Source organism: Delphinus delphis, chromosome 21, assembly GCF_949987515.2.
Source record: "Delphinus delphis chromosome 21, mDelDel1.2, whole genome shotgun sequence".
Lineage (NCBI taxonomy): Eukaryota > Metazoa > Chordata > Mammalia > Artiodactyla > Delphinidae > Delphinus > Delphinus delphis.
The window spans coordinates 21,390,923-21,416,147 of record NC_082703.1 but is presented as its reverse complement, the minus strand read 5'-3'; the positions used below and the strand labels follow the sequence as shown (position 1 = coordinate 21,416,147).

The window sequence follows — 25,225 nt, the reverse complement described above, 5'->3', positions numbered from 1 at the left end:
GCAATCAGCTATCCGATGCAGACTGATAACCGGTGCCCCTCAGGTCGTGTCCCTAAGGCTACTCTGGATCAAAGTAGGTAGCTGCCCGAATGACCCCGATGCGGATGCCAGGATGCAACCCACCTCCGGGCGGGTAGGCAGCCAGTCCCAGCGGACTGGACCACTGGCAGATGTGCAAGGAAATGAGCTTAGGTACCCAGCCGGGAAAAAAACGAGCTCCAGAGGCTGAGTTTCAAACCAGATACGTCTTTATTTCCATTTAAAAATATCCTGCGCACTCTAGCCTGAGTCGTCCCGACCCCAGCAGAGGGGGGCCTATAAGCCAAAGCTCAGCCCCCTCTGGCCCCGGAGCGCCTCTCCGTCACTAAGCTGCCTTCCATTTCACCTTCAGCATCCTCCCCGCTCCACCCACTAACGTGCCACCATTTACATCAGCGCAGCCCACAATGCTCGTTTCCCGGACTTTCGTTTTCTGCTCGAAGCAAACAAAGAGGCCGGTTACGTCGGCTTGGGCCCCCGCGGTGCCTGATCGAGGAGCCTCGGAGACTCCAACCTTGTCGCGAGAAGCAGGGCTGCCCCCGCTTCAGGGCGGCCAGGCCTGTGCCCACCTCCGGCCGGACGGGGAAGTGAGCGGGGCCGGCGACGCCCCCTTCTGCTCCCGGAGCGCCCCGCACCCTGTGGGCGCCGCCCGACTTTCCAGAGGCCAGGAAACTCCGCCCGGGGCCGGCGCCCTTGACCTCCCGGGGCTGCACCGCGCCCGCCGCCCCGAGCATCCCGCCCCGCGGTCCCCGCAGCCTCAGTCCAGCTGCAGAGCGGCCCGCAGGCGCGATGCTGGCGCTGTGGCTGCTGAGCTTCGGGCAGAGGTTGCTGCTCTGGGGCGGGTTGTGCGCGGTCTCCCTGGCGGGCGCCATCCTCACCCTACACCTCCTGCGGATGGTGGCGAGCTACGCGTGGACATGGCAGCAGATGCGCGCGGTCCCAACCTTGGAGGGCGCCTACCCCTTCCTGGGACACGCGCTGATGTTAAAGCCGGACGCGAGAGGTAAGGGACCGCGCCCAGGCCGGCCAAGTCCCCGTCCCAGGGATGGGGGCTCCCGACCTGCGCCGCGCCGCCGGCCTTCTTACAGCCTGGACACCAGGGCTTGAGGTGCTGACGCTGGGAGAGAGGATTTGTCACCCGCTGGGGGATGGAGTTCCAGTTCTATCCAGTTTCCCTATGTCACCTGGCAAAATTGCTAGTGCCCTCCGTTCCCAACTAACTTTTTCTTTGTGTACAGCGTAGGTTGCAGCATCTCTGAGCTTTTGTCCTGAATTTTTGCTTCTTCTCTTCCCACCTCCTACCTGCTCCTACCTCAGAGCACTGCAATCTTTGCTTCTGTCTTGGCTGTTAAAGCCTTAAAGGCAGAAACTTCCCTGAACAAGGCAAATCCTTAGAACTTAGAAATCTCCCTCTCTCTCTCTCTCTCTCTCTCTCTTCCTCTCTCTCTCTCTCTCTCTCCCTCTCTCTCCCTCTCTCTCTCTCCCTCTCTCTCTCCCTCCCTCTCTCTCTTTCCCTCTCTCCCTCCCTCTCTCTTTCCCTCTCTCTCTCTCTCTCCCCCCCCTCTCTCCCCCTCTCTCCCTCTCCCTCTCTCTCTCTCTCCCCCTCTCTCTCTCTCTCTCCCTCTCTCTCCCCCTCTCACATTTATTTATATGAAAACCACATTTGTAAAATCATCTTGGATAATACTTAAAGCAGAGCTAACCTCCCCTTCGATCCTAAGGCTTTATAGTATTAAAAAATAATTATGTAGAAATATGAACCCTCCCCTCCCCACAAAAGAAACAATATACTAGAGGAGTCTCATCATATTCTTTTTGGGAATTTTTCTAAGAATTGAAATCTCTATTGAATAAGACCTGTTTCAAAACAAACTGTGAGTTGACTGGAATATTTAACATAATTCTCTTTGGAATTACTTTCTGAGTGAAGAGAATGACAGTGTATTGTCTTTTATAAAGGGACTTTTTGATCCATCATACAAGTACTGGATTTTGGCAACAGGTAAACTTTTGCTCCATTTCCAGCTTTGCAACCAAGTTGACGGATTTGGGGAAGTTGTTTGAAACTCTCTAAGTTAGAGGGGTTTTGTTTGTTTGTTTACCATTTACTTGTAAATGTATTACAGAGTAATTTTAAGGATGAAATTTAATGCATGTGGTATCTAGATCACTGTCTAGAACTTGGTTAGACTAAGTTAGTTAAAGTTGTCAATCAACCATTTATTGAAGCCCTGCTTTGTGCCCAGCATTGAGCTCAGCAAAATTGGGGATATCAGAATATTCTGAGAAATATTCCCTGTTCTCAGCACCTTTGTCTCTTATACAGGAGGCTGTGCCTTTCATTTTGTGGCTACTGTCCAAATTCTGCCCTCAGTAATTCCACCTGGAGTATTGCAGTTGCTTTCCCATGAGCCCTTTGAACTCTAATCTCTTGCTTTTGCATCTATGTCAGCACCCGTCTTCCTCAGCTGCCACCTGCTATTGGACCTGATATCTTCAAACCACAAATTCAGACTTCCCTGTCTCCTCTGTCAGACCAGACCAAGGCAGGCAGTATATTAGCACGAAGCCAGATATTTTGATACTGTTGACCTGACCCAGCTCTTTTCATGGCAATGTTACCAACTGTCTTGACCAGAAGACACTTTGAAGAAGTGCGGTAATATGGTTAAGGTGGTGCATTCTGGGGTCTGACTGCCTTGGGTACAAAGCCAGATTCCACCATTTACCAGCTCGGTGATATATTGGGCAAGTTGCTTAACTGTGCACAACTTCCTCAATTGTTTAATGACAGTAATAACAGCGTCCCTCCCCATATAACTGTGGTGAGGCACAAAAGACATAATACACCTGAAACCCTGAGCACTAGATCTGACATACAATAACCTGCCATAACAAGTAAATATGACATAATGAATGTTAATTATTTTAAGATTATTATTAGGTTTGGCGTGCGAACACTTAAAAAAATCAAGACTATTGATTTAATTTTATTTGCAGTGGACATCCCCAGCCTTAGCCCTTCTCCAGCTTTGAACAACTTGCCCTGAAGCTCAGGGGTGGGTGAAGCTTAAGGATGGAAGAGGACCAGGGATGGACTGAGCACGAGCACATTTTTTGACATGGAAAAAGAGCTGAAGAGCTTAATGGTTCTGTTTTTTATGCCATAGCAGTTTTTCCCCTTGCCCAAATTCCCACGTTAAAAAAAAAAAAAAACCCTGTCAAAATCTCAAGCATCATATTAGTAGCCTCACAGTGAGTTTGGGATGAATCCCACTGTTGTCAATCAGGCATTCCCATTGCCCAGGAGAAGCCCTGGATACCCATATGCCTCCCAACTAGCCTTCCCCTCCACAAAATTGGAAAGGAAGAAGTAAAACTGTTACTCTTTGCAGATAACATGAAATTGTAGAAAACCCTAAAGATTCCAGCAAAAAAAAATTATTAGAGCTAATAAACTACTTCAGTAAAGTTGCAGGATACAAAATCAATATATAAAAATCAGTTGTGTTTCTATACACTAATAATGAACTATAAGAGAAATTAAGAAAACAATCCCATTTACAATTGCATCAAAAAGAATAAAATACCTAGGAATAAATTTAACTAAGGAAGTAAAAAAGGTGTACACTGAAAACTATGAGACACTGCTGAAATAAATTGAATAAGACACAAATAAATGGAAAGATATTCCATGTTCATGGATTGGAAGAATTAATATTGTTAAAATTTCCATACTATCCAGAGCAATTCTCAGATTCAATGCAATCCCTATCAAGCTCTCAATGACATTTGCCACAGAAATAGAATAGTACCAAATTTTGTATGGAATACAAATGACCTCAAATAGCTAAAGCAATTTTGAGAAAGAAGAACAAAACTGAAGGCATCACACTTCCTGATTTCAAGATATATTACAAAGCCATGGTAATCAAAACAGTATGGTACTGGCATAAATGCAGACACATAGATCAATGGAACAGAATAGAAACCCAGAAATAAACAGATGGTGGTCAATTAATTTAGCACAAAGAATCCAAGAACACATAATGGGGAAAGGACAGACTCTCAATAAATGGTGTTGGGAAAACTAGACAGACACTTGCAAAAGAATAAAACTGGACCACTATCTTACACCATGCATGATAATAACTCAAAATTGATTAAAGACTTAAGTGTAAGACCTGAAGCCGTATACCTCATAGAAGAAAACATAAGTGGTAAGCTCCTTGATTTTTTGGATTTGACACCAAAAGCAAAGGCAACAAAAGCAAAAATAAACAACTGAGACTACATCAAATTAAAAAGCTTCTGCACAGCAAATAAAACCATTAAGAAAATGAAAAGGAAACCTACAAAATGGGATATATGATTTGCAAATCATATATCTAATAAGGGGTTAATATCCAAAATATATAAAGAACTCATACAAGTCAACAGCAAAAAACCCTGAACAATCTCATTTAAAAATGGGCAGAGGGTCTGAATAGACATTTTCCCAAAGAAGGCATACAGATGACCAACAGATACATGAAAATGTGCTCAACATCACTACCCGTCAGGGAAATGCAAATAAAAACCACAATAGGACTTCACCCCACACTTTTTAGAATGGCTATAATCAAAAAGACAAGAAGTAACACATTTTGGCAAGAGAGAAGGGAACTCTTGAGCACTGTTGGTGAAAATGTAAATTGCTTCAGCCACTGTGGAAAACAGTATGGGGATTCCTCAAAACATTAAAACATTAAAAACTGAACTACCGTATGATCCCTCAGTTTCACTTCCAGGTATATATACGAAGAAAATGAAAACATTAACTTGAAAAGATATATGCACGCCATGTACACTACAGTATTATTTACAGTAGCAAAGACATGGAAGCAACCTAAGTGTCCATCACTGGACGAATGGATAAAGAAAATGTGGTACACACACACACACACACACACACACACACACACACAGAGGAATATTATTCAGTCATAAAAAAGAAGGAAATATTGCCATTTGTGAAAACGTGGATGAACCTTGAGGGCATAATGCTCAATGAAATAAGTCAGACAAAGCAAGGCAAGTATTTTGTGATCTCACTTCTGTGTGGAATCTAAAACAACAACAACAAATATCTCTCTGGGAGATATTAAGTGACTTGTCTTGGATTAAGTGACTTGTCCAAAGTAAAACAAAAACAAAAACCCCAAGGAACCAAAAGACACAATAAGGAACTTATTACAAAATTTTTGTCTTTTAAAAACTTTTTATTGGAGTATAGTTGGTTTACAATGTTGTGCTAATTTCATGTGTACAGCAAAGTGGATAAGTTATACATATACATATACCTACTCTTTTTTAGATTCTTTTCCCATATAGGCCATTGCAGAGTACTAAGTAGAGTTCCCTGTGCTGTATCCTTATTAGACAAAATTCTTGTCTTGATTAAATTTAAGATTAAATATTTTCTCCCAGATTTTTTTCAGCAGATGATTCAGTACACTGAAGAATACCGACACCTGCCACTGGTGAAACTCTGGCTCGGGCCCGTACCTCTGGTGTTCCTTTATAACGCAGAAAATGTGGAGGTATGTGGCAGATGTGATCAATATTCCACTGTCTGTCTGATGGTGTGGGAATCTAATTAGATGTGGTCATCCTCCGGATTCACCTGCCTCTCCCCTCTCCCCTCAAGAAATGACTCTGCTTGGTTCCTAGTTTGTGGGAGGAACCAGGAATCATCTTGGACATTTTCCTTCCTTTCAACTCCATTTAGTCCTCAATACTGAATGACAATTATACGTTCAAAACTCTAATTACATTTCTTTGAGGCACAAGAATGAAAATGAATCACAGAGAAATAACAATTATGAAATCTTGCTTTAAAAATTAGTTGTGTTCTAGCCAGGTGTTCTTATAACTGAAATTGTTTTGATGTCTATATCCCTCAATTTTTTTTTCTCTTTTAAAGGTAATTTTAACTAGTTCAAAGCACATTGACAAATCCTATATGTACAAGTTCCTAGAACCGTGGCTTGGCCTAGGACTTCTTACAAGGTACCTCAGTGGAAATTTGTAAAGCTGTCTTGTAGAAACAGTTATTTCTATGGGTAATTTGTTATTTCAGGAACTGACACAAGGTATTCTTCCAATAGCAAGATTGAGGTATTGGGAATTATGGGAGAAGCTGGAAGGAAAGGTCCAGCTAACAATGGGCCTTTGATAGATAGGGTGTATGGTAATCTCCAGCCACTATATTCAATAATGATAATCACTAGTGTTCCAAGAAAAATGAGGAGGTACTGATATATAAATGGAGTAAAGCTAAGGATAGTTTGCAGAAGGGAAATCTTGAAAATATAATGAAAAAGGCAGTCACCCTCAGAGAAGTGTATCGAACACAGTAGCCTCACTTCTTGAGTTGGCACCCAGAAACAGGACTCCATCCTCTGAGAAAGGGCCTAGCAAGAGAAAGGCAGGACCCTGGTGGGGACTTTGGAGAATTCAAAGATAGTAGAGATGAAAGAAAATCATGGAGCAGTGGATCATCTGAGGACTAAGATGTTGATAGAGGGAAGAAAAATTCTAATTTTTAGGAACTCAGAGCTTAGAAATTTAGAACAATTCTTAAATGTTTCCATTTTTAATGAATACTCTTCTAAACATTAGTAATATAGAACAGTATTCAAAATATTCATTCTGTAACTATACATGAGTCTTTGTCATTCTGACCAAAGCATTTGAGAATCCGTAGATTAAGCTGTTTCAAGAGAACTTGATGATGACTATATTTATATTTTATTTGTTTCAGGTGTTGCTTCTTTTTTCTTTGTAACCATGTATTTTATTTCTAGTACTGGAAACAGGTGGCGCTCTAGGAGAAAAATGTTAACACCCACTTTCCATTTTACAATTCTGGAAGATTTCTTAGATGTCATGAATGAACAAGCAAATATATTGGTTAATAAGCTTGAAAAACATGTTGACCAAGAAGCATTTAACTGCTTTTTTTACATCACTCTTTGTGCCTTAGATATAATCTGTGGTAAGTCTCACTGATTTATTTTTAAAGTTAGGATGTAATGATAAAATGGCACAAATAGAAAATAACAGTCCATAGGGCGGGGCGGGGCAGGGGAGAAAGGACATTGGGTTCTTCTGGAAGGTCCTATTGCTAAATTAGCCACCTGAGAAGCAGCAGCCATTCACAGGACTTCGGACAAATGGTCACTGAGCCAACATGACCAGAAGGTTCGAGGGAAGGAAGGGCAGGAACTGGGAGTAAGAGAAGCAGTAAGAGAAGCAGGAACTGGGAGTAAGAGAAGTGGGAAAAGAACAATTCTACAATATATATGGACAGAACAGGACATAATGTCTTTTTTCAAGTGTCCGCCACTGGAAAATGTAGCCAAGATATGTGCATTAATTGAATGGTTGCTTCTCACTGTATTTTACAGAAACAGCTATGGGGAAGAACATTGGTGCTCAACGCAACGATGATTCCGAGTATGTTCAAGCAGTTTATAGGTAAATGAAGTCCTAATTATTTCTAAAATTGTTATCGGGAATTCCCTGGCAGTCCAGTGGTTAGGACTCTGAGCTTTCACTGTTGAGGGCCCAGGTTCTATCCCTGGCCAGGGAACTAAGGTCCCGCAAGCTGCGTGGTGTGGCCCAAAAAAATAAAATAAAATAAAATTGTTATTGATCAGGGCTTTAAAAAATTCTTGCTAATAATTTCTGTCTGTACTGTAGCTTTTTCATCGTTTCAAAGTGAAACATTATACTAACAGTTAACCTAACCATTTAAGCATGTCTTTCAACAGTACAGGAATGGTTATGACACATCCAGATTATGCAGTAATTTTAAATGACTATTTTATAATATATCGAGAGATTACATTATGATGCTAAGTGATAAAAGAAAGACATAAATTTTTTGGTAGTTTGATAACCACTAGGTATAAAAAAATTATTCATAGAAAAAGCTAGGAGATACTATACCAAAATGTTAGCTGTGGTTATTATTGTGTGTGTGCTCTCTCTTATTGTGTTTTGGTTTTGTTGTGATTCATTCTCCTTTCCTATATTTTCTGCACTGAGTATGTATTATTTTTTAATTGAAATAATCAACTTTACTTTTAAAATTGCTTGTGATTATTCAGCTATTAAGAGGCAGGGCCAGGATTTGATTCAATGTATCCTATCTTTAAGTCCACGGCTCATTTCACTTCATCTTAACAACTACTTGTTGAGCATCTATAATCTGCCATTCACTGCACAAGGTACTGACTAGTTTTATATGGGCACATGAAACAGAACAGCAGGAGAGACAGGCATTGAAGCAAATGAATATAAACTTATAAATTATAATAATTGCTTAGAAAGAAAAGATCAAGTTGATATGAGAGAGGAAAACAGGGATGTGTTTTACAGATTGCGTGGTCAGGAAAGGTCTTCTCTGAGGAATTGACATCTAAGCTGGTCATGAAGGAGGAAGATCGTGTAGAGGTCTTTCTGCTTCTCACTGGGAATAATGAGGGTGGTGCTCGTGACAGCTATGTGACGGATGGGCATTTAACGAGCACTTTTCTGTGGAAGAGGGCAACCCATAGTTTACTGGCACTATGGAGGAGTGAGAAAGCAAATGAGTGGACACTATAGAGAGGCAGATTTCATATCAGCTTGTGCTACAAGAGCCACAGGCAGCCTGGGGTGGTCAAGAACTCTCCCTGGAGAAAAAGAAGCAGAGATCAGATGACCATTTAGTAAGGATGTTTTATAACAGATTCTTCATTCCTCTAAAGGACCCATTAAATGTTTAAGTTTCACTGGATGTGTAATACCCCATGCCTTCATTGTTGAGTGTAAAGCCTGGATCTTAGTAGCCTCTAAGACGAATCATTATCATCCCTACATATTACCCTCATTGAGAGCGGGCATCAATTAGGTGCTCATTTTCAGTGTATCAGCTGATGTGTTTTTATCCTATTTATAGGATGAGTGATTCAATACATCAAAGAATGAAGATGCCCTGGCTCTGGCTTGACCTTTTGTTCTTTATATTTAGAGATGGATGGGAACACAAAAGGAGCCTAAAAATCCTACATAATTTTACCAAAAATGTAAGCCCTTGATTTTTTTAAATTGTGATAAAGTATACACAACATAAAATTTACCATTAACTGCACTCCCAGTGTTCTGAAACCATCACCACTCTCCATTTCTAGATCTTTTATACGTCCAAGATTTTTATCCTGTGTTAACATACCCTGGAGCCTGTGTCTCATAAAATAAAAGTTGAATAATAATGGAAAGAAGGAGACAGTGTGATTACATTTTTATTATGTACTCACCAAATATTAATTAAACACCTGTTAGGTGCCAAACACTGTACCAAGTGTTAAAAACATAGTAATAAGATATGTATGTCCCCTGAAAGAGGTTAGTCTAGTAGAGCAGGTTGTCTATTAAAAAAATTACAAAATGTGATATGAACTATAAATATTTATTAACAACCAGGGTGCTATGTTGAATGAATAAAGAGGAGGGGATCCATGTCATGAGAGTCTTAGGGAAAATGTTTGGATTAGGCAGTAGCTTTCAAAGGCAAAGGGCATTTATAGCAGTATCTCAACTTGGAAAAGATTAAAATTAAGTAGATGTCACTATTTTACTTCCAATTAAAAAATAACAAGGAGATAGTGGTATTGTTTCAGATATAAGATGTCAGTCTTGTGTTAAACATGTGCTTTTGACAAAGCAATATTTAATTGAAAATATACACCAAATTATGATTTAAATGTACTGATAGAAGTACCAACTTAAATATATTCTCTCTTTGCTGTCAGTTTCGGTTTAAACTATATTGGCATTTCTTCCTTACAGTGAGGTACAGCCTGTCACCAACAGATTATGTGGTTCCCAGTCAGGAAACGTTGGATGAATGAGGTGTTGGATTGAGGTGGCCACAGTGGAGGACAGAGTTATCTCCATTACTGGGCAGTAGGAGAATGACCACATTTTTCCTCAAATTACATGCATTACTATCAATATCAATAATTAATGAATTCCAAATTGGATGGACAATATTATTTATTTAATAAATATTGAAAGTTGCATACGGAGTGCCAGGCCCTAGGGGGTTCCCCCAAGAATGAAAGGAGATACGGTGTTTTGTCCTCAAAGCACTTAGGATCTATTCATTCAAATCACTTAGTAGTAGGTTTGGTCAATTGCCTGATAGGAGAAGAAAGTTGAAATGTATAGCCAAATTAAGTTTATGGGCTTTAATTCTTTTATTCATTCAGCAAAGATCTAAGGAACATCCTTAAAATGCCAGACAGTGTTCTAAGGGTTGGAATTATATCAATGAACAAAGACAAATTTGCTGCCACATGGATGGTACATTCATGCATTATATTATATAGCAAGTATACTATAATGTCAGGTGGTAAGTGAAATGGAAAAAAAATAAAGTAAGGCTAGGAAGATAGTGAGTGCTAGGGACCAGGTTAGCAGTGATCCGGGAAGGTCTTTCTGATGCTGTGAGAAGGGGTCAAGACCTTAAAAGGAGGGAGGGAGTCAGCCACACTGGCACCTGAAGAAAGAGAAATCTAGGCAGCAGGAACAGTGAGCACACAGGCTGAACTGACTGCTCAACCTGCTGTTTCTTGTCCCCGATGCAAGCTGTAATGAGAGCAATCCATTATTAGTCTATTATATAATGATTGCATTCTCTCCATCACCTAAACTTTTTCTCATTAGCTCATCCAAATCTCTAGGGCACCACCTAGGGGACTACTAACTCTATTCCCGTGTTAGAAAGATGGCAGAAATAGCCCTTGAATATTCTGAATTTGTCTGACATTAAATTTGTTTTTAAAAGTCTTATCAAATAATGCCCTAAAATGTTAACAGGAAGCTTTACTATATTTTCCACGAGAGCCTAAGTTATTGTTGAGTTAGAACAGGAAAGGTTTCATGGAAAAAAAATCCATGAAAGAAGCTAGTATATTTTCATAAGAAAATATATTATGAGGCTACATCAAATTCCAAACAAGAGCATATGATTGTTTAACTCATACAGGTCATCACCGAACGGGCCAATGAAATGAAGAGACATGAACAAGGTAGAAGTAATGACAAGGACTCTCCTCCACGCAATAATAAACGCAGGGGTTTTCTCGACTTGCTTTTAAATGTGACTGATGACCAAGGGAACAAGCTGAGTTACGAAGAGATTCGAGAGGAAGTTGACACCTTTATGTTTGAGGTATTTTATCTCGTCCCATTATTTTCGGGTATCATTAAACAAATTGCAGTTATTTTCTAGAATCTTTAGCATCATTTTTAAAAGTTTATTCAAGTTTTAAAGTAGCTTCATATAACTGAGGATGAGTCGCTACATTATAATTAGAAATTACAAAATGTAAGAACTGATTAAGTACCAGATCAGCTTTCTTCTTCAGAAAAAGCCTTTGACTCGTGGTGAGTATAGCGCTAGACACATTGTTTTCTCAGGAAAACCTAAAACCCACTGGATTTTTCCAAGTAGAAAAGAAGTCAGAAATTGCTTTCCCTATATTGCTTCATGCTTTTTAAAAATTTCTGAAACCCACAAGTCTGTCTTTTCTCTACCTCCTTTTTGAAGTTCTAGCAAATGAGTGCTTAGCTCTTGCTTTGAGCTGCCCAAACTAGAGAAGATAGCAAGAGCCCTCCGACAGAGAATTTAACTAGTTTGTGATTCTAAAGGGATTTCTGACCTTCAAATAATGAAAAGAAAGATGCAGTTTTTACAAAAGGTAATTCTAGCATTATTAAATATTACAAAGAGTGAATCTCTCAGTGTGTGGATTGCCAAATAAAGATGAAGAAATGGTTTTAAAAAGCTCCCTGTGGTAATATCCTGGAAGTGGAGGAAAGTGAAGGGCATGGGTGGCTTTGGATGGCTCAGTACATGCCAGCCATGGACGGTGTGAGCAGCCCTGCTTGCAGGCACCTGGGTACAGTGTGCCTCTGGGTACAGTGTGCCTCTGGGTACAGTGTACCTATGGGTACAGTGTGCCTCTGGGTATACTGCCAGATCGCACACTCTCCCGGGGGCACAGTATAGGAAAGCAAGCTGTGTCAAGGGTTCCTAGACCCGAGTTCTCATTCTGGCTCCATGCTGACTAGCCTTATGAGATGGTGCCAATCATCTCAGATTTCTGTCATAGCTTCCCTGTGTATAAAATAGAGAGATGGATTAGATCAGTGGTTTTAAACTTCTTTTTTAAGCAGAGCGCTTCATTGAAAAGAAGTTTTATGCAGAAAATGGACATCTAAATTAGCTAAAAAGTGGAGCAGTGTTAAGCTGGGGTCTCTGGGGCCAAATCCCACCTCTAACCTGTACTAGAGGTGGGACCTTGGGTAACTCATGGAGCCTCTCTGGGCTTTGGTGTCCTCACTGTTATAGCACGGGCCTCGCAGGATCATTATAAGGATTAGATGAATGATTTTTTAAAGCGCACGAAGAATCTTGCCCGGCACATGGGGAGGGTGTGGTGGATATTGGCTATTATCATTTGAAGTTAAAGTGGAGAGACCATCTCACATCTCCGCCCTGCATACACACGCACACACACATGCCCACATACATACACTCTCACGCACACGTGCACACACACATCCTTCTCCTACCAAAAACCTCTCACTTTCATGAAAACAACCAGAATAATGATCCGTTTCTTCCAGCTCTAACACTGTTTGAAATTCTAAGTTTTTTCTTCTTTGCATCAAATAGGAGACACACCTCGTATGATTATAATATGGTGACCTCCTACATAGAGAGGTTGCAGGTTATTACGACCACACCTTTCCGGCCCCAGGTGCTGGCCACTGGATACTAAGGTTCCTGCCCCTGCCCTGTCCCACCAGCCTGCTTCTATAAACTGTGTGCTTTGTGCTTTGCTTAATCCTGCTTTCCTCGGGTAGCAGACGCGTGGAAGCAGGAAGTTCAGCCGACATCTCTTACACATTGGGATCAGGCTTCCGCCTATAAATTCAAGCGAAGTTATTAAGAATTCTTTAGCAAGAGCACTTCCTCTTGTGACTCTGGTAAACAACTGAGTGAAATGGGCCAGATCTGGTCCGCAGCTCAGGGTAGTCTCTGTGAAGGAACAGCAAGCCTGAGAAGAGGCAATGGCACCAATATCAGAGACTCGGAAAATATGTATTTTATAAAATTGCAGAATAAACCTCAAACAATTCAACTTCGAAGCTGTTTTTTGAAGCAAGTGCTTTGGAGATTTCTGCCCAGAGAAAGAAAAATTATAACCATCACTTGTGTTGCATGGGGAAAATGGAAAAGTAAGAACTTCCATAGAGGAAACAATTTGTTTTTGGTTTAGTTCCCCTAAAAGTCTTATTCATAGGGTTATAATATTATTATTGATTTTCCAAACTTTTTTTTTCCTGCAGAACTCACGTAAAAAAAATTCTTCGTCTGTTCTTAATCTCTAAAATGTAAATACCTGTATCAGGTATTTCACAGAGTTTTTCTGAAGGATAATTGAATTAGTTTCTGCAAAGTACTTAGTATTTTGCCTGAAGCTCAGCAAGTATTACGGGAGGCTATTTATCAACTTCCTGACATGCAGGATGTTACTCAGAACCACACACAGACACCCTGGTGTCCAGGGCTGACAGGTAAAGCCTACCTTACAAATGCTAGAAGGTGGAGGAGTACAGATCTGGTAAACTGGCTCATAAAAGTCAGGCTTTTTCCCCTTAAAAACAGTCAAGAGCACCTAGTTCCCTTGGAAGGCCCCCTTATTAGCACAGCCTAGCCACTTCTCACCACACATGCATAATTCTTCTCAATTATGAGAAGAATAACCATTATGATACTTTTCAGATTTAATCATCTACAGCAGATCATTTATAAGTTGACTCAGAGGTTCTCTTCCTATTTCCCTTTGGACGGTGTACTTACAGCCTTCCTTTCATTCCTCAGAGCATCACAATTACCTTTTTATATCGTGTATTACTGGAAAAGATTCCTCTTGGTAATCTTCCGTCCCTCACAGTGATTCAGGGAGTTGATTGATGGCTTTTGGAGCTCGAAGGACCTTAGAGTGTTGAAATATCTTTCTAAGCATGAACCTTCCCTTTGAAGAGATTGTTTTATTTGTTTGTTTCTCACCAAGGTGAAATACTGTACCGAATTAATTTATTCTGTTTGGAATCGCAGTGCAGCTGTCAAATCCAGAGACAATTCCAAATAGAGTTCTCTCTTCTGATCTTCGCAATACTACTCCACTATTTTTTCCTTACATTTGTAGGGTCACGATACGACCGCAGCTGCAATAAACTTGTCCTTATATCTATTGGGTTCATATCCAGAAGTCCAGCAAAAAGTGGACAACGAACTGGAGGAAGTGTTTGGTATGTTTTGTCCCTTCACTGGTTACACTGTGGGTACCATGTCCATGGAAGCAAGTGCCGTTCCTGCTCATGAAGCATAAACAGCAGGACCTGTTCTAAAGATACAGCAATAAGCAGGAAGGCTCCCCTATGGGATCCCTTCCAGTCCCAGTCTTCTTAGCAAAGCCTTATTCATCACTTACAGAATACAGGCATTTGCTAATTGCATGGCATGTGACTGCACTGGGCTAGATGCTGGGGATGCACAGATAAATGTTACTGTCCTCAAGCATCTCACTGCTTAATAGATGAAGCAGACATATCTACATAAAGCATTGAGTCATGGGGTCAAGGAAAACTGTTTCATACAGCATTGCGTCTGGCCATGAATGAGAGAAAAGATGCATTAAGCCGGTAGGACAAACTTTCCTATGACACAGCCAGCAGTCCGCAGGTAAGCTGTCCTAGGCTGATGCCAGCAGTGATGTCACTGGAGTCCCAGCACCCCAAAAGGAAACTCTGTCCCATTAATCAGCCACTCTCCTCTCTTCCCCCAGCCCCTGGCAACTGCTAAGTTACTGTCTGTCTCTGTGGATTTACTACCTGTTCTGAATACTTCCTATAAATGGAATCCCACAACATGTGACCGTTGGTGTCTGGTTTCTTTTACTGAGCATATCTCATTTTATTTTGATTATGGGTAATACTAGAAACTCTACTTTAGCTGTAGGTATTTAACATGTTTTGATGCATGTATTCTTCAATGTCCCATCCTCCAAGCTCAAATAATCCTTTCCTTGTTATCTCATGTATTTACTTACAACCAGGGAGATCTGATCGTCCTCCTACCTTAGATGACCTGAAGAAACTTAAATATCTGGAATGTGTTGTTAAAGAGAGCCTTCGCCTTTTTCCTTCTGTTCCTTTCTTTGCCCGTAATCTTAATGAAGACTGTGAAGTTGGTAAGAATTCTATAATTTGAATAGGAGGGAGAGTGGATTATTTTAATGTCTGTCTTGCTCCATACTCATGGCCTATTGACTACTTCTTGACAGCGGGTTACAAAATCGTGAAAGGCTCTCAAGTAATCATCATGCCCTATGCACTGCACAGAGATCCAAGGTACTTCCCCAATCCTGAGGAGTTCAAGCCAGAACGGTTCTTTCCCGAGAATTCGAAAGGACGTCATTCATACGCATATGTGCCCTTCTCTGCTGGACCCCGAAACTGTATAGGTTTGTATCCGTCAGAACTTGTTTGACCTTTCAGGCCTGCAGAGTAGGGGGTTTCACACAAAAATTTCTTGAGATGTAGCAGCCCACAGGCAACTGTCTTTTTAAAAAACTGGCTTCCTCTTCCCTCCACTTTACTATACATTACTGTTTTAAAATATGACTGTCATAAAGTGTATTAGTTTGCTACGGCAGCCATAACATGGTACCACACTGGGTGGCTTAAACCACAGGAATTTATTTTCTCCCAAATCTGAAGCTAGAAGTCCAAGATCGAGGTATCAGCAGGATTGGTAATAAATACCTGCTTAGCTTGTAAGTGATCTTCTTCTCCCTGTCTCCCCACATGGTCTTTCCTCTGTGTGTGTCTGTGTCCTAATCTCTTCTTTTTATAGGGACTGCCAGTCAGATTGGATTAGGGTCCACCCATCTGATTATTTTATTTTTGACCATTTTAATTTAATTACTTCTTTAAAGTTCCCATCTCCAAATAGTCATATTCTGAGATACTGAGGTTTAGGACTTCAACCTATGAATTTGGGGGGACACAATTTAGCCCATAACATAAAGCATAAATAGTTTCATGGTAGAGTTTGAAAATGTTGTAGCTTTTAGATTAAAATAGAACACACTTCATATGGTACAAAACCTATTTATAACAATTAGTTATATTTAGCTTAATTTCTGTGTTTGTTGATTTTAAGAACTGCATTTTGCAAAACCAAAACACAAAATGCTTACCACAAGGCCAGATGAAGTGCTTAAGCAAAGAGAATGCACGTCACCATGCATTATAAACACTTTCAGCTTCAGAATCTCTAGCATTTTATCGTTTATGTAAATGCAGACATTTGTAAATTAAGGCCAGATTTAAATGGATGAATCTGACGCTTATTTAGTACCTCTTGAGTAAATTAAATTTAAGTTAAAGGCCCAAATAAGAAATCAGTCGAGAGTGGTGATTCTCATGCTTAAACGAGCCCAGGATTCATCTCAGTTTTGCTAAAATACAAATACCTGGCCCACTTCAGCTGTTCAGATGCACTGGGTGGGAACAGGAAGGGCACTCAAGAATCTTCATGTTTTACAAGCATCCCAAGTGATTCTGATTCTCCCAGGGCCCACTGCGAAAATATAAAATTGCTTGCTTCCTCTAATTGGACTTGTGATTTCTCACATTTGAGATACATCTATCGTTAAAGTGTTGCTATTTACATTAATTTGAAGGTCAAAAGTTTGCCATGATGGAAGAAAAGACCATTCTTTCCTGCATCCTGAGGCATTTTTGGGTAGAATCCACCCAAAAAAGAGAAGAACTTGGTCTGGCAGGAGAACTGATTCTTCGTCCAAGTAACGGCATCTGGATCAAGTTGAAGAGGAGAAACACAAATGAATCCTAACTATACTACTGGGCTGCTCTCTTACCACAAAAAGGTCTTTCTTTAAAGGAAGCTTTGCATTTACAATTTGTAGATCATGAACTCAATATTCTTAATCCCTAAACCTAATTTTTTTCTTGTCCCCATTTACCTTGGGGTCAAGTCTACCAAAGCGTGAGTTTTCATATCTCCATCACCATCATAGCTCTGACCTCTGGTCTTGATCCCAAAAGTAAACTGATGACTGTACCCAAATAAACACATAAAAGCTTCTCAGCAGAGGGATCCACAGGCCAATCCAATTTCAATCAATGGACCCAAAGGATATAATTTAATTGAAGTTCCAGAATATTTTTAAGGTATTCTTGTAGACTCAGGAACATATACATGCATGTATATATATACATTTGTTTGAAAAGGGTGAGTAATTAAGTACTTAGACATAAGGAGCTTAAGTTTCAAGAATTATATCAGTGGCATCAATTATGAGAAGAATAACCATTATGATACTTTTCAGATTTAATCATCTACAGCAAATCACTCATAAATTGACTCAGAGGTTCTGTTCCTATTTCCCTTTGGACGGTGTACTTATAGCCTTCCTTTCATTCCTCAGAGCATCACAATTACCTTTTTATATCATGTATTATTGGAAAAGATTCCTCTTGGTAATCTCCCGTCCCTCACAGTGATTCAGGGAGTTGATTTATGGCTTTTGGAGCTCGAAGGACCTTAGAGTTTATCAAGTTATGCCGGGGGCTCTCCCTATCCATGAATTCTGAATCCATGGATTTAACGAATGGCTGATCGAAAATATTTGAAAAAAAATTCCAGAAAGTTCCAAAAAGCAAAGCTATTTACATAGCATTTACATTGTATTAAGTATTATAAGTAATCTAGAGATGATTTAAAGTATACAGTTGGAGGTTCAAGATGGTGGAGTAGAAGGATGTGCGCTCACTCCCTCTTGCGAGAGCACCGGAATCACAACTAATTGCTGAACGGTCATTGACAGGAAGACGCTGGAACTCACCAAAAAAGATACCCCACATGCAAAGACAAAGGAGAAGCCCCAGTGAGAGGGTAGGAGGGGCACAATCACAATAAAATCAAATCCCATAACCGCTGGGTAGGTGACTCACAAACTGGAGAACAATTATACCACAGAAGTCCACCCACTGCAGTGAAGGTTCTGAGACCTGCACCAGGCTTCCCAATCTGGGGGTACAGCAACGGGAGGAGGAATTCCCAGATAATCAGACCTTGAAGGCTAGTGGGATTTGATTGCAGGACTTCAACAGGAGTGGGGGAAACAGAGACTCCACTCTTGGAGGGCACACACAAAGTAGTGTGCACATTAGGACCCAGGGGAAGGAGCAGTGACCCCATAGGAGACTGAACCAGATCTACCTGCTAGTGTTGGAGGGTCTCCTGCAGAGGTGGGGGGGTGGCTGTGGCTCACCAAGGGACAAGGACACTGGCAGCAGAAGTTCTGGGAAGTACTCCTTGGCATGAGCCCCCCAGAGTCCACCATTAGCCCCACCAAAGGGCCTGCAGGCTCGAGTGCTGGGTCACCTCAGGCCAAACAAACAACAGGGAGAGAACTCAGCCCCACCCAACAGATTAAAGTTTTACTGAGCTCTGCCCACCAGAGCAGCACCCAGCTCTACCCACCACCAGTCCCTCCCACCAGGAAGCTTGCACAAGCCTCTTAGATAGTCTTATCCACCAGAGGGCAGACAACAGAAGCAAGAAGAACTACAATCCTGCAGCCTGTGGAACAAAAACCACATTCACAGAAAGACAGACAAAATGAAAAGGCAGAGGGCTATGTACGAGATGAAGGAACAAGATAAAACCCCAGAAAAAAAATTAAATGAAGTGGAGACAGGGAACCTTCCAGAAAAATAATTCAGAATAATGATAGTGAAGATGATCCAGGACCTCGGAAAAAGAATGGAGGCAAAGATCCAGAAGATGCAAGAAATATTTAACAAACACCTAGAAGAATTAAGGAACAAACAAACAGATGAACAATATAATAACCGAAATGAAAAATACACTACAAGGAATCAATAGCAGAATAACTGAGGCAGAAGAACAGAGAAGTGACCTGGAAGACAGAATGGTGGAATTCACTGCCATGGAACAGAATAAAGAAAAAAGACTGAAAAGAAATGAAGACAGCCTAAGAGATCTCTGGGACAACATTAAATGCACCAACATTTGCATTATAGGGGTCCCAGAAGGAGAAGAGGGAGAGAAAGGACCCAAGAAAATATTTGAAGAGACTATAGTCAAAAACTATAACCACCCAAGAGATAACCGTCCAAGTCCAGGAAGCACAGAGAGTCCCAGGAAGGATAAACTCAAGGAGAAATATGGTGAGACACATAGTAATCAAACTGACAAGAATTAAAGACAAAGAAAAATGATTGAAAGCAACAAGAGAAAAATGACAAATAAAATAGAAGGGAACTCCCGTAAGGTTAACAGCTGATTTCTCAGCAGAAACCCTACAAGCCAGAAGGGAGTGGCCTGATATATTTAAAATGACATACAATGGAGAAAAGACATTCTCTTCAATAAGTGTTGCTGGGAAAACTGGACAGCTACATCTAAAAGAATGAAATTAGAATGCTCCCTAACACCATACACCAAAATAAACTCAAAATGGATTAAAGACCTAAATGTAAGACCGGACACTATAAAACTCCTAGAGGAAAACATAGGAGAACACTCTCTGACATAAATCACAGCAAAATCTTTTTTGACCCACCTCCTAGAGTAATAGAAATAAAACCAAAAATAAACAAGTAGGGGGTTTCCCTGGTGGCACAGTGGTTAAGAATCCACCTGCCAATGCAGGGAACACAGGTTCGAGCCCTGGTCTGGGAAGACCCCACATGCCGTGGAGCAACTAAGCCCACATGCCACAACTACCGAGCCCGCATGCCATAACTACTGAAGCCTGTGCACCTAGAGCCCATGCTCCTCAACAAGAGAAGCCACTGTAATGAGAAGCCCGTACACCACAATGAAGAGTAAGCCCCGCTCGCTGCAACTAGAGAAAGCCCACACACAGCAACAAAGACCCAACGCAGCCAAAAATAAATTAATTAAATTTATTAAAAACAAACAAAAAAAACCAGATGGGACCTAATGAAACAAAAGCTTTTGCACAGCAAAGGAAACTATAAACAAGACGAAAAGACAACCCTCAGAATGGAAGAAAATACTTGCAAATGAATTAACGGACAATGGATTAATCTCCAGAATAGATAGACACCTCATGCAGCTCAATATTGAAAAAACTAACAACCCAATCCAAAAATGGGCAGAAGACCTAAATAGACATTTCTCCAAAGAGGACATACAGATGGCCAAGAAGCACATGAAAAGCTGCTCAACAGCACTAATCACTAGAGAAATGCAAATCAAAACTACAATGAGGTATCACCTCACACCAGTTAGAATGGGCATCATCAGAAAATCTACAAACAACAAATGCTGGAGAGGGAGGGTGTGGAGAAAAGGGAACACTCTTGCACTGCTGGTGGGAATGTAAATTGATACAGCCACTATGGAGAACAATATGGAGGTTCCTTAAAAAACTAAAAATAGAATTACCATATGACCCAGCAATCCCACTACTGGGCATATACCCAGAGAAAACCATAATTCAAAAAGACACATGCACCCCAATGTTCATTGCAGCACTATTTACAATAGCCAGGTCATGGAAGCAACCTAAATGCCCACCGACAGATGAATGGATAAAGAAGATGTGGCACATATATACAATGGAATATTACTCAGCCATAAAAAGGAATGAAATTCAGTCATTTGTAGTGATGTGGGTGGATCTAGAGACTATCATACAGAGTGAAGTTAGTGAGAGAAAAACAAATATCGTATATTAACACATGTATGTGGAACCTAGAAAAATGGTACAGATGAACCAGTTTGCAGGGCAGAAATTGAGACACAGATGTAGAGAACAAACGTATGGACACCAAGGGGGGAAAGTGGTGGGTGGCGGTGGGGGTGGTGTGATGAATTGGGATTAACATGTATACACTGATGTGTATAAAATGGATAACTAATGAGAACCTGCTGTATAATAAAATAAAATAAAATTCAAAAAAGAGTAAACTCATTCAAAAACAAACAAAAAAAGGATATTGACAAATACAGCTCTGATTCTAAGGACCCTGTATTTTCAGTTTATTCTGATGTGAAATCCTCCGTTGTTTTCTTATTTCTTTAAGAAAATATTATCTCCTAATAAAAAGAAAATATGTTCATTATGTAAGATTTATTTGGAAATTAGAGATGAAAAAATAGAAATCACCCATAAAATCACCCTATGGAGATAGTAGTAATATCTCGGTATATCTATTTCTAGTGTTGTCCTGTACCTAAATATAAATAAATATTTACAAAATTAAGAAAAAAAATAAAGTATACAGTTGGATGTGTGTATCCATATGCAAATACTACACCGTTTTATATAAGGGACTTAAGCATCCATGGATTGGTGTCTGCGGGAGGTCCTGGAACCAATCACTTGCGGATACCCAGGGATGACTACACTCCCTTTTATTAGAAGGGAATGAATTTAGTGGAAATGTACGTTTCTTCCCAAATTTACGCCACTAGTGGGTGATAAGGTTGGCAACAGAGGTCTTTAAATCTCTCCACTCCCATTATGATGACACTTCTACAATATGCTCTTGCTTTATGGAACTCATGTCTCGATATGTCATTAGAACACAGATGTTCTGCCTCTGATTTTGGCATATTTCTTCTAGAATTCTTTCATGGTTAAAGGAAAAGAGAAGCCATTCATCTATATTAGGTAACCCAGTCATGTCTCACTTAGTATTGGACTTTCAGTAGATTCAATCCTCCAGAACATACCTGTCAAGCTGATAACTGACGCCCACTCCCTGAATTTTAATGCCATGGACAATGTCTCTAGTCCCTCACTCAGTGACTTTTTAAAACTTCATTTAATAAGTAATTTTAATAAAATTGTTTTTTCAGTTTTTCCAAGGCCATAGCTGATAGAAATGACAAATTAAGAGGATGGAAGATGTATTCTTCAATGGATATCAAATAAAAAGCTTACAAAAGCAAAGCCACCTGGGAAACACCATAGGCTGCAGCCCACTTTAATATCCAAAAGATGCCAGCGTAGACCACCCAGCCCCTAAGCTGGTCGGAAAAGTTAGGAACATATGTGATGCAAGTAGAAAAGAGTCCCATCCTATGGTTAACCTTCTTATCTAGAAAGTGGATATACGTAGAAAATCTTGTTCCCAGATGACCTTGGATAATTGGAGTTTTATTTGTGGAAATCAGTCTTATTTATCAATTTTATGCACTTATGTTTAAACCTTTGTGTTTGTTTGTTTGTTTGAAGTGACCCTACATTAAATGTGAAATTCAATGTAAAGTAAAATATTGCTACATGTTACCTTTTGGACTAAAATCTTCATTTAGCCCCAGAATAATCTGTTACTCATATTTTAATTGGAAATTCTCCAAAACCGTGTCAGAGTTGGAAATGAGAAATTATATCATCTTCTGTAGTATGGAAATGCAGATGCTGATTTTTTTTAATTAAAGGATGATCAAATATCCATTTATATCCCCATTACCTGTCTTACTTCTACTCAAAAGAGGTATCTCAAGAAAAATAAATTTTGAACATGGGGGCTACATTTTATTCTAAGCATTGATGTCAGTTTGAAATATGAATGATTTTAAAGGATAAGTTAGTGGATGACTGATTCATAATGTATTTAAAGTAAAAGCACTTTTGAGTTGATGTCATTAGTGTCACTCAGGCTTTCTAACAAAATGATCCTCACGCTGTTATCACAGACTGATTTAGAGTTTCCCATACTCTGAAGAATAAACTAGAGGAGAAGCAGAAATACCAGAACGTTTTGCTTAGCTGATAGCAAAAAGTAAAATCTCTTAGGGCTACCTGGGAGTCAGCAAAAGCATAAGCATCATTGGGTCGCAGGGATTTACAGCTTAGAAATCTCTCCAGGTGGTGGACTGTTGAATTGATGTTCTAGTCCTTGTCATAGACAACCAAAGAATGTCAGCTTTGAACCAACAGACCTTTCTCACAAAGAAATACTGGGCACAGAAGGGTCAGTTTTTACCCTGGAAGGTATCTGGATCAAATGCATTTATTTCCAGCATCTAATGAGATGCTGATAGAAACATTTAACTTTGACCCCCTTTTGCTAGGAACAGCACCTTCTTTATTTTTGGAGTTATCGTGGGATATCCCCACCTTCTGTTCTCCTCATCCTTTTGCTTCCCCAAACCACACCCGCTGTAAACATGTGGTTCTAGAGGAAGCAATGGAGAGCCTCCCTCCTGCCCAGTCGCTCTCAAACTTTGAGTCTCTAGGACTTCTTTTATACTAACAGCAGAAGGAAACTCTGTTTTTAAAGGGGTCATGTGATGAGATTAGGCACACCCAGATAAGCCCCATTTTGATTAGCTCAAAGTTGACTGTTTAGTAACCTTAATTACATCTGCAGAATTGCTTTTGTCCTGTAACATAGTGTAATCATGGACAGACAGGGTACCCCAGCTTCTTCAGTCCCTGGGATCTGAGTGGGAAATCTTGGGAGACATTTCAGAATTCTGCCTACCACTGCCTCTTTCCAACTTCATTCTGATTTGGTTCTTCTGAATCTACAAAGAAATTTTTAGCTTTAATGTATTATGAGAACATATGTTTCACTGTAAGAAAAATTCAAAAGAAACACAGAAGTATATTTAAATAGGTTAAAATTGGTAATTGCACCTTTTAGGGAAACAACCTCTGAGGGTTTCTGCTGTGATTCGGAGAGAGGGTAGTTTTTCTCCCAGTCACCTTTTTTTCCTGATGAGGCCAGTAGCAGATGAAATCTCCAATTTAAATTCTTTAACATTGCACAAGCCAGAGGATTCCCTTTTGTCGTTTGCTGGTGTACCAGTTGATACCCTGAATTTAAATGGCGGTACAGCATGAATATTTGAAATATGCTACTTCACTACAGCCAGAAACTATTTTATTGGCAACATTATCCTACATTTTTAATAAACACTGTTCTGCATTGCAGTAACATGCATTAAATATTTATTTAAGAACTAACTCCCTAAAAATCTAATTTACTTGTCAGAAAGATGTATTGCATTTTTGAAGACTAGTTAGAAAACAAAGGGGATTTAGTGGGCAAGGGATTATAGTCTTTAAATATTTTTAAAAGCACAAAAAAGAGAATAAATCATTTTGTATGGATCTAGTAGGTTAATCTAGGAATGATGGATAGAAGTGGCAAGGAGGTATACTTCAGTATATAGGGAGACTTTTTCTTAAAAATAAAAATAAAATAGAATTCCCTGAACAGGAACAGGCTCCTAGGAAAACCAGTATGTTCCTTTCAGGTCTAGGTGTCCTGACAGAGAAGTCTAAACTCTATGCTAGGAGTGGTAACTTTGACAAGGGGCAGATAGTAAGTCTCTTCAGCTTTGCAGGCCGTACGCACTGCTTCTGTCACAACTACTTAACCCTGTAGGGTGAAAGCAACCATGGATAATACAGGAATGAATGAGCATGACTGTGGTCCAATAAAACTTTATTTACAAAAACAGTCTGTGCACAGTGGTTTGTCAATCCCTGCTATATCTTATTTCCTGAACTGGATGGCAGGAAGACCTAAAAATTGACCAATTCCCTTCCATCCTTAAAACTTCAGTGTTACAGGATTCCTTCACTAGGATATAGGAAGGCATGGATACCATTTGCCAAAAGGGTCTTCGTGCCTTCCAGGATGATCTATCCATTCCCACCCCTTATTCAGTTGTGTATCCAGGTTATTATATTGGAAAAGTCTAGTTAAGATTTATTATGACCCCAAATAACTAGGAATGTTATTATGGATCTTTTAAAAAATGGAAGCCCCTACATGAATTCTGTGGTCTTATTATGAAATAGTTAATGTATTTAATAGCTGAACACAGGAATGGGATGTTCATAGAATATGTTGACAGGACGAAAAGTTGAAACTGTTGGCAGAAAACCAAAGTCAATATCGGAGCCAAGCAAATACTGCCTGCCTAGAGCCCCATAGGGAAAGCTCAAAGACTGGCCATTTTTAAGTG

The 25,225-nt window shown here is 40.1% G+C and overlaps 1 protein-coding gene across 2 annotated transcripts; it reads left to right on the top strand.

Moving 5' to 3' along the window:
- The first annotated feature begins 496 nt into the window (after nt 1-496).
- CYP4V2 (cytochrome P450 family 4 subfamily V member 2) lies at nt 497-21,357 on the top strand. Of its 2 annotated transcripts, none has more exons than XM_060001285.2 (11): nt 497-1,042; nt 5,509-5,621; nt 6,005-6,090; nt 6,888-7,078; nt 7,491-7,560; nt 9,101-9,155; nt 11,120-11,305; nt 14,355-14,457; nt 15,264-15,398; nt 15,492-15,671; nt 16,896-21,357. In XM_060001285.2, exons 1-11 carry the CDS (start codon nt 829-831, stop codon nt 17,066-17,068), a joined length of 1,506 nt encoding a protein of 501 aa, XP_059857268.1. In that variant the 5' UTR covers nt 497-828; the 3' UTR covers nt 17,069-21,357. The 2 variants fall into 2 exon arrangements, with proteins under 2 accessions (XP_059857268.1, XP_059857267.1); XM_060001284.2 differs by having other exon boundaries at nt 499-1,042; nt 9,029-9,155.
- The last annotated feature ends 3,868 nt before the right edge of the window (nt 21,358-25,225 follow it).